This window comes from Equus quagga, chromosome 3 (genome assembly GCF_021613505.1).
Source record: "Equus quagga isolate Etosha38 chromosome 3, UCLA_HA_Equagga_1.0, whole genome shotgun sequence".
Classification (NCBI taxonomy): Eukaryota; Metazoa; Chordata; class Mammalia; order Perissodactyla; family Equidae; genus Equus; species Equus quagga.
This window is the reverse complement of record NC_060269.1, coordinates 41225631-41242173: the sequence shown is the minus strand read 5'-3', so window position 1 is coordinate 41242173 and position 16543 is coordinate 41225631. Positions and strand designations below refer to the sequence as shown.

At 38.8% G+C, this 16543-nt stretch overlaps 1 protein-coding gene across 1 annotated transcript in view; it reads left to right on the top strand.

Annotated features, from left to right (window-relative positions):
- DCHS2 (dachsous cadherin-related 2) overlaps window positions 1–16543 on the top strand; it is a 237122-nt gene that overhangs the window by 119645 nt on the left and 100934 nt on the right. The window contains exon 3 of the mRNA XM_046655652.1: window positions 6672–6903. Coding sequence (XP_046511608.1) covers window positions 6672–6903 — 232 coding nt within the window. The remainder of the gene's footprint in view (window positions 1–6671; window positions 6904–16543) is intronic.

The window sequence follows — 16543 nt, the reverse complement described above, 5'->3', positions numbered from 1 at the left end:
CTGTAGCTGGAATATGTCTGAGATAAAGCTATTTCAACTCTATCTCATCACTCCAGGCTTCAGGGAGAGGGTTGTGTCAGACTAGCAATATAGAAAGTAAATTGGCTTAGCCCTTCGCCATTGTATATATTCATGATAAAAGTTGGCTACTGAAGTTTGCTACACAGTTTGTGTGTAGTGCAGATAGATCCCTAGAAGCACATCTACTGAGTAAAAGGGCACGCTCATTCTTTTTCCCCCCAGTTTTATTGGGCTTTAATTGATAAATGAAAATTATATATATCTAAGGTGTACAATGTGATGTTTTGATATACGTATACATTGTGAGACTATTACCACCATCAAGCTAATTAACATATACATCACCTCACGCAGTGAGTGGTGAGAACACTTAAGAGATACTGTCAGCAAATTTCAAGTATACAATACTGTAATATTAACTATAATCACCATGCTGTACTTTAGATCTCCAGCACTTAGCCTGCATAATTGAAATTTAGGGCACATTTATTTTAATTTTCATAGGTTATGCTCTCTCACTTTCCAATACTCAAGTGCTTATTCCTATCTATATTTCATTGATCACTACCCCCTCACCCCAGTTTCAGGAATAAGCCATTGCTCAGTTGCCCCTATTTTCTAGTTAAATTATCTGAACCATATCTCAAACTGATTGTCTACCATTCTTTAATAAACTACCAGGATTATTGCCTACATGTCTTAAATACCACTTTATCTCATTCTTATCTCTAGAAGTTTAAGCCTCCCAGCCATCCGTTATTATTCATATTCTCATCCCATCCTGCTCTATTCGTCCTTGAATTTGAATCAACCTACTACCCACCCTCACTGCCCTCCCAAACTCTTCTACCCTGCCCTCTGGAATTCATGGTCCATCATTTAGCCAACTCCCCTATAAACTCAGCCTGGTCTCTGACTGCTCCTTTATTTTCTTGCCCTGATTATAACAGCTGCCCCTGAGGATACCAATTCTTCTCTGGTCCTCTCACAGAGAAGCTCATATTCTAGTCCTCACAAACTGGGAAGGATGTGTTGAGGTGGGTGCCCTCCTCTTGCCCATCTCAGCCTCCAAATAATTTCTACTCCTTTCTCCATCGAAAACAAGTTCGCATTTGAAGCTGATATTGTCAGACCATACCATGGACACTTTTTTGTTGCTCTCATGTTCTAAACTTTCTTCTCACTTAGGATCTTTACACCTTACTCAGTCTTGCTCCCCACCACTATTCCCCTCTTGGGGACTTCAATATCCATTTATTGAATCACCTAACACCCTGAGCCTCTCAGTTCCTTAACTTTCTCATTTCCAAGGATCATCACCGGTAAGTACACAACCTCTGAAGTGTTGATTTCAAGCATGCTATATTCTGATAAGCGTTCTTATCTTTCTGTCCCACTTACTGTAGTACTTCCATTCCAGCTGATAATTCTTCTCCCGTGTTAAGATTTCTAGTTTATTGACCCATCATTAAAGTCATTCAGTTGTAAATTCCTCCTAGTTCCCTCACGCCACAGAACCCTCCAGGTAAAACCCCAGTCCTATCTAAGTCCCATTCTGCCTTTTTTGCGCTTATCTAAGCAGCTAATGTGCCTGGAGAAGAATAACATGCCCGCTTGAAAGAGAAGTCTTTACCTTCCTGCCTGCTGTCAGCTCACATTCTTTGCCTTCTTTCCTGTTATCATATTAGAGATCTCGCATGTTTGCAGCAAAAGCAAATATCTCTACTGTTCAGGGTCCCATCCAGCTTCTTAAGGATAGCACTTCTATTGCTATTTTCTCTTTTTCCTGAGTCACTAATTTCACAAATTCTATTGAATGTCTCCCATAAGCATACAAGGCATAACAATAGTTGCTATCTTAAAAAGAAAACCCAAAACCTTTTTTATTTCATGTACTTTTTAGAAAACCATTTTATTCCTCTTCTTTCACAACAAATCTACTGAAAATAATTGTTTCTATTTCCTCACTTTTCATTCTTTCTTTGATTTGTTTTTTCTATCCCACCTCCCTAATAAAACTGCTCCTATGAACATGCTTTCTGTTATGCCACATCCTGGGATTCTTTTCTTTATTTTCATTTTATCAACTTCTCAATGAACTTGCAATTATTCTTTGAATACTGCTTCTCTTGGCTTTGGTGACACCACAGCTTACTGGTTTTTTTTCCAGGACCCTCATTTTGCTTCACCTTTGCTCAGTGAATCATGAACTATAGAATTTGTTGTCAAAGGAAACCATAGCCCACGAGAGCTAGGAGACGTGAAGGATAGATGTTAATATTCTACTATTTAGGAGCCCCAGAAGGTGAGAACAGAGAGAATGGAGAGCAGACAATGGCCAAAGTAGAAATAACAGCAGAAATTTCTCCATATCTGCTGATTGCCCTAGATAGCCCTCCTGCCTCCAATATCGTATGCTTTCAAGCTTGGTGCTCTCCCAAACTACTCCCAACTTTCATAACACGTCTTGAAAGGATTGGGATCCAGGTAGATTGGTTAAGAGTCTCTTAGCATAATTTTAAAAATTAAATGATTAAAATTATATCACAACAAACCATAACTTGTTGGTGGAAAGAGAAAAGATAAGGACAAAGTTAAATATTCATGCATGGAATTTATGGAGAGTATTAGTTACTTATTGCTGTGAAACAAATTATTCCCAAACTTAGCAGCTTAAAATAATAAACATTTTTTATCTCATGCACTTTCTAAGGGCCAGGAACCTGGAAGCACCTTAGCTGGGTGGTTCTGGCTTAGAGTGTCTCAATGATTGCATTATCAGGACAGTCTCAAGGAGCTGGACAAAAGTTTAGTCACAGTTGATTGAGAGGAGGGCACTCTGAGGGAATGGAGAAAATGAGTTCAGATTAACATTCTCCTCCTTGTGTTCTGTGGGACACTTGTCTCCCAAGGTGCTTCTTCCACACAGGGTTCTGTGGTCAAATAAGAGTGAGGAACACCTCAGAACACACTCCTCTAGAAATGTGCATAGGAAAGGCTCTGGGAGAAGTCCTGAGGCAAAGGACCCTTTTGACTTGGTTAATTTTGCCTTTGCCTAACTTTTTGACTAAGGAACATCTTTATTGATTTATTTTTAAGACGCATCTCTTAATTAGCACCTCGCGTATCTCTTTCTAACACCTAAATATGATCATGGCTCATCATTAATGAGAGCAATGGTGTCCCATATGGGGATTTAGGAAGAAAACAGAACTTTGAATTTTTTCCTTTTAAACTTCATTCTTGTGCTGTTTTTGATATAAATAATATAGTAACCAAAGTAAATGTATATATAATTTATTAATAATAAAAATATATGTATTGAGAGTATACATACCGCATTTTTTTCTGATGGAGTCCACTGGTATGCAGAATAAAGTGTATCCTCCTTAACATTTAAATCAAGTTCCAGGAATCTATCAAGGCTCTTCTCTCAATCCTGCCTACTTTCTCCCTTGACACGCCCACTCTAGTGTGCTTACCCTGCCTACAACGTGGCTGGGAAATTTTTCTAATGCCATTACACGTTCTAGGAAATTATTTTCATCTGAAATATCTGTTTGTCAAATTGTATTTTGTTTAATTTTTAGGCGTTTATTTGAGCAAAAATCAGTTTGAATCCAGCAGTGCCAAACTGGAAGTAATTAGGAGTGCTCCACCAACAGAAGCTAGGGGAAAGATTCTTATAGGGAAGATGCAGAAGCAAAGCAAGGAAATTGATTGGCTACAGCTTAAGAATCAGATTCTAGTCGTGTTCATCACCTTTGAAGTTTTGTTATATACCTAAAAGTTGGACTGCATCCTGAATTCTACTTACTTCAGATATCTGACTATGACTCTTCAAACCATCATTTCCAGTTTACTCCCACTCTTCTGATTTGGAATCACTAAGAACAAAGACTGCCCTTGAACCTCGTTGGAAGGGACCATACCAGGGCCTCCTCACTATCCAGACAGCAGCCAAACTTCCGGGTCTTGAATGTTGGGTCCATATCTCCCAATTAAAAAGGGCTCCTCCAGACTTTTGGAACTGCACACCAGCTGGAGCCCTAAAATCCTATCTGTTTTTGAGGACCCATCTCAAGGATCCCTTCAGTATTGAGGTTCTCTCTATTCAGCGTTCATAGCTGTGTCTGCATCTGAGTAATGAAGATCATCCACAATCCTTTACCTGTAATTCTGAAACTCCAAGGCTCTCAAGACGGAATGTTTTGAAAACTCATTTGCGGAGGAACCTGACCTGAACTGACATGAGGCCATTCATGTTATTTTTATCCCTCTAAATGTATCTATTCATATATTGTGCTGCAGAAGATGAAGTGCTTGATTATGAAGTGCCACTCCAGACCTGGTTAGGTATATGCACTATATTATGTTTCTAAAACTTGAAAAATTCCCAGACAGATCTTCTGGCCTTGAGTATTTAGGATAAGGAGCCCGTAAATTCTGTTAATTGATGGCAATTAGCTGTTACAAATGCTTTCATGCATATTACATCCTCCTTCCAATAACAGGCCTGCAAGGCGAGCAGGTAGCCCTGCTTTACAGAAGAGGCAGCTTGGACCCAGCGACTATCTGACTTTCTCAGTGTTATGGTCTCAGATGCAGGCAGGGCCAGACATTAGGCCAAGATCTTTAAGCTCCGGATTGTTCCACAGTGCCACAAGCCCAGTTGTTGTCTGTTTCATGGATTCTAAGTCCCTTGTAAACAGGGACCTTGTCTTCTTTCTCCCTTCGAAGACTGAGTCCATGGTTGGCCTTGTCCCTAGCACAGTGTTTAAACAAGTCTTTCATGAAAGGTAGAATTTCATACCATGGCAAGACTGTAAAAAGTCCAATTTAAGATGAATCTCTGGGCTGGCAAACCCGGGGCTGCGGAAGTGGAGCCTGCGAACTGAACCGCTGTGCCACTGCCAGGCACCTTTCCCACTTTTTCTTCTCCGTCCCTCCTAAAACCTAAGTCACTTCTTGAACTCAAGGAGAAACATATAAGGAAGGGGAAAGGTCAGTGGAAAACAAAGTCGGGAAGCAAGACACTTTGGAGAAGCTGCAGGGTCTGTGTCAGATGGTACGCAATGTTTTCCATCTGCTTCTAATCAGTCTGCAGTCCCCTCTATTCCACCTCACCTGGGGACCTATGAGTTATTTAGGTTTGCCGAAGATACAGCAACAATCTGCATTTTAGGCACACAGACTGGGTGGAACTTCCATTGTTTTTATTACCATCATAATCAGCCCTCATTTCCCCTGTTCTAATTGGCAGCCTGCATGGCCCTGGCACTTTATTCGGCTTAGAACTTGGAAAATCACGCCATTTATTTATAAAGACATATTTCCCAATTCCTTTTTAATCTTCGGTGTCTGGGGTATGTGGGACCTCAGTGCTCGAGAGCCATTTCTGGATTCCTGGTACACTTCAGCCCAGACAACACTGCTTCTCGCCCTCCCTCCGCCCGGCTGGTGCGGGCTCCCTGTCTGCACAGCAGCCATGGCCTCCCTTTGTCTTGGGCCAAACCTTCTTCTTCAGTCTTTCCTTTTCCTCTTTGCTCAGGGCCTCCCCGCCACAGTGGGAAAAAGAAAGAAAATTAGAGAGAGAGAACAGGGAAGATAAGTGAGTGAGAAAACCCAGGCTGTTGTGACTTACCAAGGATTTCTGTCTATGATGAAAGTACCAAAATGTACCAGACAGACGTGGAAAGTGGTGCTTTAAAGCAGGAACACATGTTTTGCCTTAGAAGAGTAAAAATTACAGAGGGCTATTTTCTTCTATTGTTCCGTCTCCCTTTCTCCTTGTTTTTAGATGGAGGCAAAGCGAAATAAACAGTATGGAATCCACTTCTCACTACTTTATGCATTATATTACGTTTCTAAAACTTGGAAAATTCAGAATTCCAGAACAAATCTGGCCCTAAGTATTTAGGATAATACCTCCACTGTCACCGTCCACTCCAGACTTGATGCTAAGAGCCTCCTGACTCCCAAGCTGGCTGCTCTGCAGGCTGTTGTGAATTCAGCAGCCAGAGTGACCATTAAAATCTAAGGCAAATCAAGCCACTCCTCTGCTCAAAACCATCCAGTGGGTCAGATCCATGGTCCTTTTAGAGGCCCGCAGAGCCTGCCCCTGCCTCTCTGACACCACCTCACCACCTTCTTTGCTGTTCCCTGAGAGGCCTGGGACACACACTGCTCTCCTGCCTCAGGGCCTTTGCACCTGCCCTTTCCTCTATCTGTTATGCTTTTCCTCCGGAGAACTGAAGTGTAGTTCCTTTGTATAGGTCAGTCTTTACTCAAAGGCACTTTCTTAGGAAGGCTTTCACCAATGAGCTTTTAAAAATAATATCTCCCATCAATACTCCCTTACCTCTTAGTAGTTAAAAATTATCCTAGGAGTAAAAGTGGTATTTTTTCTCTTTGGCCATCAAGACAACTTTCCTTGAATATCTTTGGCCTCTACTTTGAAATTATTGCCTCACAGGAGCTGTAAGTATTATTACACGTGAACTCATATCTCAAAGTTAAAAGTAAAATGAATATATATATATATATATATTTTGCTGTTTCAAAAGTCTATTCTAGGATCTTTGTCAATTATTCTGCCTCCCAGTGTTCAGGAGAGATCCATCTGTACTCATTTCTCATTCATTCAACAGGGTGGGCTAAGCGCCCAAGCTTTTGTCCGGGTGGAACTGGAGGACGTGAATGATAACGAACCTGTGTTTAACCCATCAACCTACGTGACGAGCATTAGTGGCCAGACCCAGCCGGGCACCGAGATCATCAACGTTCTTGCCACTGACAGGGATTCTGGGATATATGGAACGGTGGCTTACGAGCTCATTCCTGGAGACCTGTCACCCCTTTTTACTATCGACTCCACCACAGGTATGTGATCTTGGAACAGTTTTGCTCTGAAATAAACAGCTTCTGCATAACAGCCAAAAAATTAGCAAAAGTGATTTTTCATTAGCAGAGGTGTTGCAAGACTCACTTCGCCTTCCAGAAGGCAGCGAGGTGCATTGAAAAGAGCCAGGGCGGGGTAGTTAGGCTAGACCGGGATCTGACTCCCAGCTTCGCCTCCTACTCGCTTATGATGTTCATCGGCTTCAGTCTCCTTACCTTAAAAGCAGTACCAGTAATCTCTATGCTGCAAAGTTTTTGTGAAGATTAAAGGCAGTAAATTATGAGAAACAGCTGGCCAGTAGTATTTATTTTGCATATGTCCCCCCATTTGTTTGTTCGTGCCATCTAAGGGTGACTTGCATCATTTCAATGTACATACAAATAGATCATATTAGTGCAAAGAGCATTGTGCAGACATCCAAAGAAGATCACTTTCTTGTACTAGGTCTGGCATTCTCGTAATCTCTTTGGGTCTTAGTTTCCTTGTTTGAAAATGATACCTAGAGCTCTTTTTAGTTCTCTAATACGGTAATTGCGTATCTGCCAAAGAAGTCCAGTGAGCAAACCGAGTCTTTTGGAAATAAGCAATATTTAAGAGGTTAACCACCCCCTTCCTATTGGTTTCTTGCTGACAAAATAATGTTTGAAATATCTGGTTACAGGAATATATAAAATTTCAGGTATATAAAACTACACTATAGTACTTTGGAGATATTAGAGATATTCTGGTCCAAAAGTGAGGCTGCAAAAAAAGAAAAAAATTTTTTTCCCTTTACATTTCTTTTTGTTTTAAAAATATTTTTAAAATTTTATTTTATTTTATTGTTAGGAATACTTGACATGAGATCTGCCCTCTTAACAAAATTTTAAGTGTTCAATACTTTATTGTTGACTATGGGTACAGTAGTAGATGTCCAGACCTTATTCATTTTGTTTAACTTTCTGTCTATTGGTTAGTGACTCCCTGTTTCTTCCTCCCCATCAGCTCCTGGCAACCACCATTCCACTCCGTAATTTTATGACTTTTATTATTTTAGATACCTCATATAAGTGGAATAATGCAGTATTTGTCCTTCTGTTACTGGCTTATTTCACTTAACATAGTGCCCTACAGTTTCCTCCATGTTGTTGCATATTGCAGAATTTCCCTCTTTTATGAGGCTGAAGAATATTCCATTATATGTATATACCACATTTTCCTTATCCGTTCATTTGTTGATAGACATTTAGGTTGTTTCCACAACTTGGCTATTGTGAATAGTGCTGCAGTGAACGTGGGAGCGCAGATGTCTATTCAAGGTTACATTTCTTCTTAAAGCACCTGATCAGAGCACGGGTAGAATATGATTCTACTGTGATGGCGATGATAATGTCAGGTGCTATGCTAGCATTTCCATACATTGTCTTATTAGATCTTTACAAGACCCTTTGCAAGGGCCACATTGATTAGCAACAAACAGTAACTTACACAGGAAATCTAATCTGCCAAGTTAGTTTCCCTTCTCACCCAGTCCCGTGAGGGAGAGAGTCTCTGCTACTTGCCTGGAAAGGGTACTTCATCTGGAGTTGTTACTGGCTGGGGGACTAGATGTTTATAATGACAGTCTTTATAAGGCAAAACTTTCCTTGCTTACAATAATCCACTGACTTGGCCCCATTAACATTTAAAAGATTAGAAGAAAATACGTTTTTAGGAAATGAGTCTACTTATCTTGGCTCTTTCAGAATTCATCAAAACTGAGGACTTTAACTGCTTGTCAAATCGTCAGGCCCTCTAGGGCACTAGCATTGCCAAAAATATATAGGTCAGACAGTAATCAGGGCACAGGATCTAAAAGCATTTATCGGATTGTTTTTGAAAGACATCAACACACTCATCATCTAGTTTCCCCTGGAAGATCTTGACGAATGAGTTGTACTGGGTTCTGTTTTTAGAAGAGATCTCTGTTGCTGGGCTGGCTTCAGTCAGCCACAGGCTTTTATTCCTGGCACTGGGTGTGAGACAAATGCCATTGTTAATCACGGAGGACCCTTTATGTGGGTCATTATCTAGGCAAGCATCATGCTATTTTTTTTTAAAGCAAAGACCGGATTCATAATGGAAGTAGCCTTGGGTTATTATTGTTGGCAATGTTGATGCCAGTGCATTTAGGTTGAAGACATTTTTCAGTCTAACAGTCCTTAGAATTTGGTTGCACTTAATCACAACTCATGAACTCATGAAATTCATGAGGCCTGGTAATCCTGTAGTTTAACCTTTAGAAGAGAATTAAACAGCATCATGACTAGCTGTGGGAAAAAGTTGCCTAGTGAACAGGCAGTCTCCAATTTGAACAGTTGAGTTCAAGTTCAGCTGCTGGTCAACTACAACTCCAAACACATTTTCTATATGGTGCATAACAGTTAGGCTTCCAGGCCACATCATAAAAGCTAACTTAACCGTTGATGTTCTCAAAGAATAGAACAAGGAGCTGTATTGGAATATGATTTTCCCTTTCTAGATCTGTTTTTTGTGGTAACCTATGTAAAACTGGGCTTTCTTGCTTCTACTAGAAGTCTTGTCTCTCCAGAGGCTGCCAATGTCAGCACAGTCTCAAGAAATTGCCTCTGTCAATATATATTTGTGTAATAAATGAATAAATAACATCTAGAAATAATTGAAAAATGATTTAAATCTTTATTACGTCCTCTTAACAAATTGCAAGGGAGTGTCATTGATAATACAGAACAAAGCTTCATTTAAAATCCTCTTTTCCCACCACAGTAAGGAAGGTGACACTATGGCCCAACCCTACTTTTCCTCAAAACTCTCCCCAACTCTCTCTCCAGCTTATTTGTGCTGGCTGGCACTTTTATATGTATACATATAAAATTTGTATATATATGTTTATATAGAGTTATACAATTATATAGATGTATAGTTTTATAGTTATATTCAGTTATATCGTATGAGGAGAATACTGAGAATTGATGAGCAAATTTATACATTGTCACTTCTTCCTGACTTACTTTAAAATTCTTTTTTAGAGACATTCCTTACTGTGCTCACTGCTTCGTTCATCCTTTCATTTTGATGCCTCCTGTATCAGACATGCTATTTTATAAGCTTACATACTTTGTGTTAGAGGCTCATGTTTTCCCAAAGACAAGAGACTTTCCTTTGATCTCTTGTGCCACCACCAAGACTCATGCGTTAAAAATAGAGTTCTTAGACTTACTGTGTTCATCTGGCAAAAAAAAAAAACGTTTTGGAGAAAACTGGAAGGGGGTGTGGCGATGTCATGGTTGTTTTCTCTTGTGGGTTTATCTTCCTGTTCTGTTTCTGGTTTTCTAAGCGTGTTATTGGTTCAAAGAACATTTTTGTAAAATGTGTTTAGGCACCACGAGAGAGAGGTTGAGTTGAGCCCTCATTTCCCTTATTCTCAGTTAGTTGGATTCCTTTGATGTGGGCACAAGGCAGACCACACTGTTTTGAGTTTTAAAAGGAGGAAACACAAGAGGCCTATTTATTAATAGCTCTTTTTTCATGTATTTTTAATCTCGTTTTATGAATTATATGTAGATTGTTTTTCCCTACACTGTTTGAAGTATTCTCTTTAGTCGCATGAAAAGAGCCATTCTTTAGCTTTTTTGTCTGTCTCGTTTATTTAGTCATTTTACACTGAAACAAACATTACTTCTAATTCACACGATTTTAAGGTGACAGGTTTCAGGCTTTTGGGTTGGTCATGTATTCTTGCCCACCTACTTCTTTTGTTAGGGCTGCTTTTGGTTAAATTCTTGTGGTTTATCTCTTTTTATAAGAAGCAACTTAATGATATAAAGAAAGTCGATGAAGGTTCTAAAAAGAATGTAACTTATCTATTCAAGGCAGAAAATGGAAGCAAGTTCATCCTTTTGATACATATTTATTCAGTACCTATTATGTACTGGGCACTGTTACAGGTGTTTAGGATACATTAGTGAATAAAACAGACAAAAATTCCTGCTCTCGTAGATCTCACAAGAAAAGCTTGTGTTGCGTTGCCTGTTGTCTGTTCCATGTTTAGTTGTGGTGTACACAAAACCCAAGTTTAGCACCAAGAAGAACAAGTAATTAAAAGGATAAGTGAGTGAGTTAAACTACCAGACAAGGGCAGCTGTACCTCCATGTTTAGCTGGGATCTTTTGTTTGTACGGGGTGTGTGGATTTTAACGTGGACCATAAGTAATGCAGCACAGATTCTGTTTTTCTTTATTTCAAGGGCAGATTCTTTCCTAATGTTACTTTCATGCTCAGATTTCATACCATGTAATGATTCTCATAATTCTTCATGATTGCCACTTTTCTACATTTAGAACATTCTGACATGTAGTCAATAAATTAATACCACACCTCATTTTGTAAGGGATGCAAGCCTGCTTATGCCAAAGAAAATGTATTTTTCTTTTATTTGCAAGACAGAGACTAAAATTAATCATGAACACCTAATCAGTGTCTGTCCCTTTCATAGGAAACAAAAGCATGTTAGAGAGTTTTCTCATGAGATTTTTCCCGTATAAGATCGGAGACTCTTGGAGATGGAAGGGACCTTATAATTCAGCTCCCTCATTTGGTGGAGGAAGAAATAGAGGCAGAAAGGGATTTGGTGACTTGCCTAATGGTGCATGGTTGGTAAATGGCAGAATTGGACTTGAACCCCATCCTGGACCTGTGTTCCGTTCCTATACTGCTCTGTCTCAGATGATAATACTTTTCATCATCTTTTCTGTCTGTTGCCTATTTGAGCCTTACATCAACTCATGGGATAAGCAAGGCAGATGTTTTTATGCTCATCTGCAAATTAAGAGACCGAAGACCCTCAGAGTCTTAGTGACTTGCTCAAGGACATAGTAATAAACCTGACACTCAAATTTACTTTTTAGACTTCCATTTCAAGGCTCTTTGCATTGTTATGATTTTTTTAAACTAAAGACAAAGCTAAGTATAGGTTCTACTGATTCAACTAAATAAGATAGAAAAATGATCTCTCATTGTGACTTCCCATATAAACTTATTTGAAATACTAAATTATCTGTTGATTTATCTGCTCTTTTCAATTGAATAACTAGAATTCAGTGGAATCTTCCAAAATGGGTTCATTTTTCTTAAGAATTGTTTTAGTTGTCAATATGAGATAGAATTTTGAACCCATTCTGTTCCTTTTAGTGACTACAACTTAGTTACCCAGATTTGTGTACAAATTAAATATATAATCATCTATTTGATGAATAAATTTCTATATTCTCACAAACTGAATATAGGAGAGATATCATAGACATCAATAACCAATAAGAGAAATTGGTATTGATATCCCTTAGTTTTTGGTCTGTCTCTGTTTTTGAGAAAACCACACTTATAGACTCTATGTTTGGTGAAGGTCTTGATTTTGCACTCGTTTTTGTTCTTAACTATCCCATAGCCTACAATTTTACTAATAACCTACAGATTATTGAATTACCACCATACCGCTGTATGAGTTACCACCTCGGTTGACAGTATTCCATGTTTTCCAGGCAGTTTGCTTCTGAAAGTCGGTATTGTTTAATTAATAGAAGAACATGATTTTATATGTGTATTAGATTTTAATTGAGAAGACCTTTGTCTTTAAGTTTTTTTGTTAGTCTATCAATTTAAAATAATTTTATCCAAACAGTTTCCTCTCTTAAATAAAAAGTGACAAGATAAAGAGCATAGACCAACATTGTTGCACATTATAATTGGCATATATAAATTTAAACATTTGTTAATTAAAGCATAAAATAACCAGTGCTCTGTAAGTGTCCATTTTTTAAAGTTAAAGTTAGTCTCCTGAACTGGTGGTTACTGGTAATTTGCAAGTGTCATGGAAAAATCAGAGCCAAATAATCACTGTACTTTAAAGTATTAAAATACAGTATCATAAATTTTAAGCTGACAAAGATATAGGCAAAGAGAGCTATTCATCTTATTTACTGTTTTATTATTATATATAAATATGCATATTTATATGTAGTATATATTATAAGGCTACATTTTCTGGCCCCTCAACTTTTAGTGGACAGCTCTGTTTATTTAAGAATGTTAGATTCAAGTAAATGACTTTCCTAGCTTTTCATACTCAAATGTTAAAAAAAAAACTGAATGTTTTGAAACATTCAACATATAGAAGAACAAACTGGATCTTAATACTCCCTTCTTATAAGTGGTGAGTGTTCATTCAAAGAAACTTACTAGCTTCTTCCTGGTCTCTAGTAGAAATTGCTTCACTACACAAAATTGGCTTTGAAGGCCAACTAAGGTAGTCATTGACTCCAAAAAAGCCTAGTAAAATTGATGTATATAGGCATCACATGGACCTTGTTCAAATATAAAAAGACAGATTTGGTCACTTCACTCCTCTGCCTAAAATCTTTCTAAGACTTTCCACGCCTCTTTGGCTGAAGGCCAAATCTTTGTTATGGTCTACCAGGCCCTTCATGATCTGCCCTCCTCTCCTCTGTGTCCCCAGCTCCAATAACTCTTCTCTTTAATCTTTGTGCTCATTCCTTATACCAACTACTATTTCTCTTTCCTATTCTCTTTTTCTGCCTTCTTCCTCGTCCTCCTGCTCTTCCTCCTCCTCCTTCTTCCACTTCTTTCTTCTTTCTCCTCCTCCTTCTTACTCCTCCTCTTTCTCCTCTTTTCCTCCATCCTGCCATGCTTCCCTCTGTAGGCACTATACATATTTTCCATTCTGTCTAGAACATTTGATTACTCCCTTTCCTTGCCCCTTCCTATACTCACATCTTCACCTAGCTAATGCCCTGATTCATCCTTCAGAGCTCAGATTATTGGTCATCTTTTTGTGGGGATGTTTTCAGACAACTCCCTCCCCAACCACATTGAGTTAGGTGCCCAGATTTATATTCTATCATAACTTCTCTTTATATTATAATTACATATTTTGTGATTGTTTGATTAATGTCTGTCCCCCACAGACACTGTCTATTCTGCTCCCTATTGCCTTCCTAGTTACTAGCACAGTTCCTGGCATGTAGAAGGCACACAATAAATGGTTGTTGAATAAATAAGGAAAGAATGAGATAGAGTTGTTGCCGCAGGATAGCTTATAATCTAGTTTAGTCAACAATAATACATATACAGAGAACAGATTAGCTGTTGTCAGATGTGGGGGGTTGTGGGAGTGGGTGAAATGGGTGAAGGTGGTCACAAGGTACAAACTTCTAGTTACAAAAAGTTGCTAAAAGAGTAGATTGTAAAAGTTCTTGTAAGAAAATGTAACTATGTGTGATGATGGATGTTATCTAAACTTATTATGGTAATTATTTCACAATATATACATATATCAAATCACTACGTTGTACACCTAAAACTAATACAATGGCATATGTCAATTATCTCTCAATAAAAAATAAAAAAATATTATGAAAGTACAATAATTTTAAAATTTAGAACTGGAAAAGAAATAGATACTCAGTCCAGGCCAGAGTACAGAAATTTATGGAAACATACCTGGGAATTCAGGAAAAAATACATGTGAGTCAAGGCAAGAGACTTAATAATTACATTCCCAAAGTCAACATACAGAGACACAGAGTTATTTCACCAGAGGAAGCCCAGCTGTCTGGCATCTAAGAAGCTTCACAAGGTGGTGATCCATATTTAAATTATTTTATCATCAGACTTATATTAAGCAAGCTCATTCTATTGATGTATCAAACTGAATGCCAATTATCAGCTTACAGTGAGAAACCATAACTATCACAGAACTGAATACTTGAAGCTTCATGTCCAGCCTACCTTCTCCCTCTGGGCACACTATGGAGAAAGCCAAATCAGATCTGGGAAAGTTTATAAATGAGCATTGAGTTTTAAAGGAGGGAATGAGATAATTTTAATGTTTAGTAGTACCAGGTTAAAATAGCCTGATGGATCTTCCCCATAATAAAGACGTTCTTGCCAACAGAACAAAAATATGAGAGCCTGTTGTACAGCACTCTGCATCACTCTGCTTTTCACTGAGAGTGAAATACTTGAAGTCTGTATGCTAAACATCTTTCTTCTCTTCTATGACCTGGACCTGGATGTGTGTGCCTAACATTTGCTTCTCTTTTTTTTTCTACTTTTCCTGGACTCATAACTACCTTTTGGATTAGTACATTTTTAAAAGAAATGTTCGCATCTCAGGTACAATCAAGTTTGTAGGCCATCGAGGCACACTGTCTCATTAAGGTGACTTGGTATTTGCCTTCCATGAGATAGAAATGTCAAGGGCAGACTCCGTGTACTGATGACAGGAATGACTACAGATAATGGGGGACTTCAAAAGAGAGCTCTGGAAGATCTAGATTAGTCTAGGAAGGGATTATGGACCATGGAACTTGAGCTGAACCTCACAGGATAACTCAGGTTTGGACAAGCAAGAGGGGGAAGAATGGATAGTGATTCAGGAGAATTGAACAACATAAATGAAGATGTGAAGATGGATATTACTAAGCATTTGTAACAAGAAATTAAAATATAAGTTTGGGCTGAGTCACTAAGAATACAGTAAATTCCACATTCCACGGAGATGCCAGACTTTATGCAGAATTAACAAAGGAGGCACCTGAAAATGAGCTTTATTATTTTCCTAAACTTTACCCACCTTGTCAAAGGTCTGGAGGATTGATAAATTGGAGATAAAAGGGCTGATAATTTGGAGAAAGCCGCTGTTGATTTGCGTGTTTTCCCCCAGGCAGGGTACCTACATCTTTCTGACTCCTCAGAGAGCTTAGTATGCTTTCCTGCAGTTTGGGGCTAACAGACTCACATCTGTCTCTTACCTGAGGAATCTAAAGGGGGAATGACTGACAGGAGGAGAAAGGAGAGGTTTCTGGAGTGGAGACAAACTGCACTCCAGGAGTCTGTAGGGGCAAAGAGTACTTAACGGTTTCTCTTGGGTGTGGGTCATTTGCCACAGAGATAGCTGGTGTGGAGTTGTTTTAGATATTGCCCAGAGAAGGCCAGAGGGAGAAGCTCTCAGTGTTGCTAGCTTTTCAGGAGACAGGGTAGCAGTAAGTGAACAATCAAAGAGAGCTGTGTTCACCTTCATTAAGGCCACCTCAGATTAGAGGTTTGAAGCAAGCCAGATGAGGAAAAAGAGAAGTCAGTTACTTCTGACCTGCAGCATGTGCCCCACCTGAACTTTAAAAAAAGTTTCAATTATTATGTGGATCTTTATATTCTTTTTTATTTTTTGCTGAGGAAGATTAGCCCTGAGCTAACATCTGTGCCAATCTTCCTCTATTTTGTATGTGGGTCACTGCCACAGCATGGCTGCTGAGTGGTATAGGTTTGCGCCTGGGATCCAAACCCACGAACCCGGGCTGCTGAAGTGGAGTGCACTGAACATAACCACTATGCCATGGGGCTTCCCCCAGACCTTTATGTTCTAGTGATTAAATGGAGACTGTTTCATGACTTAAAGTAACAGAAGAAATTTTAGTTGATTGATAGTAACTGAAGAAGTTGTAGGAGCTTCCTGAATTTTCACTTAGAGGCAGAAGAGAACACTTAGCCATACAAAATAAATTTGAATAGTAGAAAAAATATCAAGTCACTTTACAATTGCATCCATGA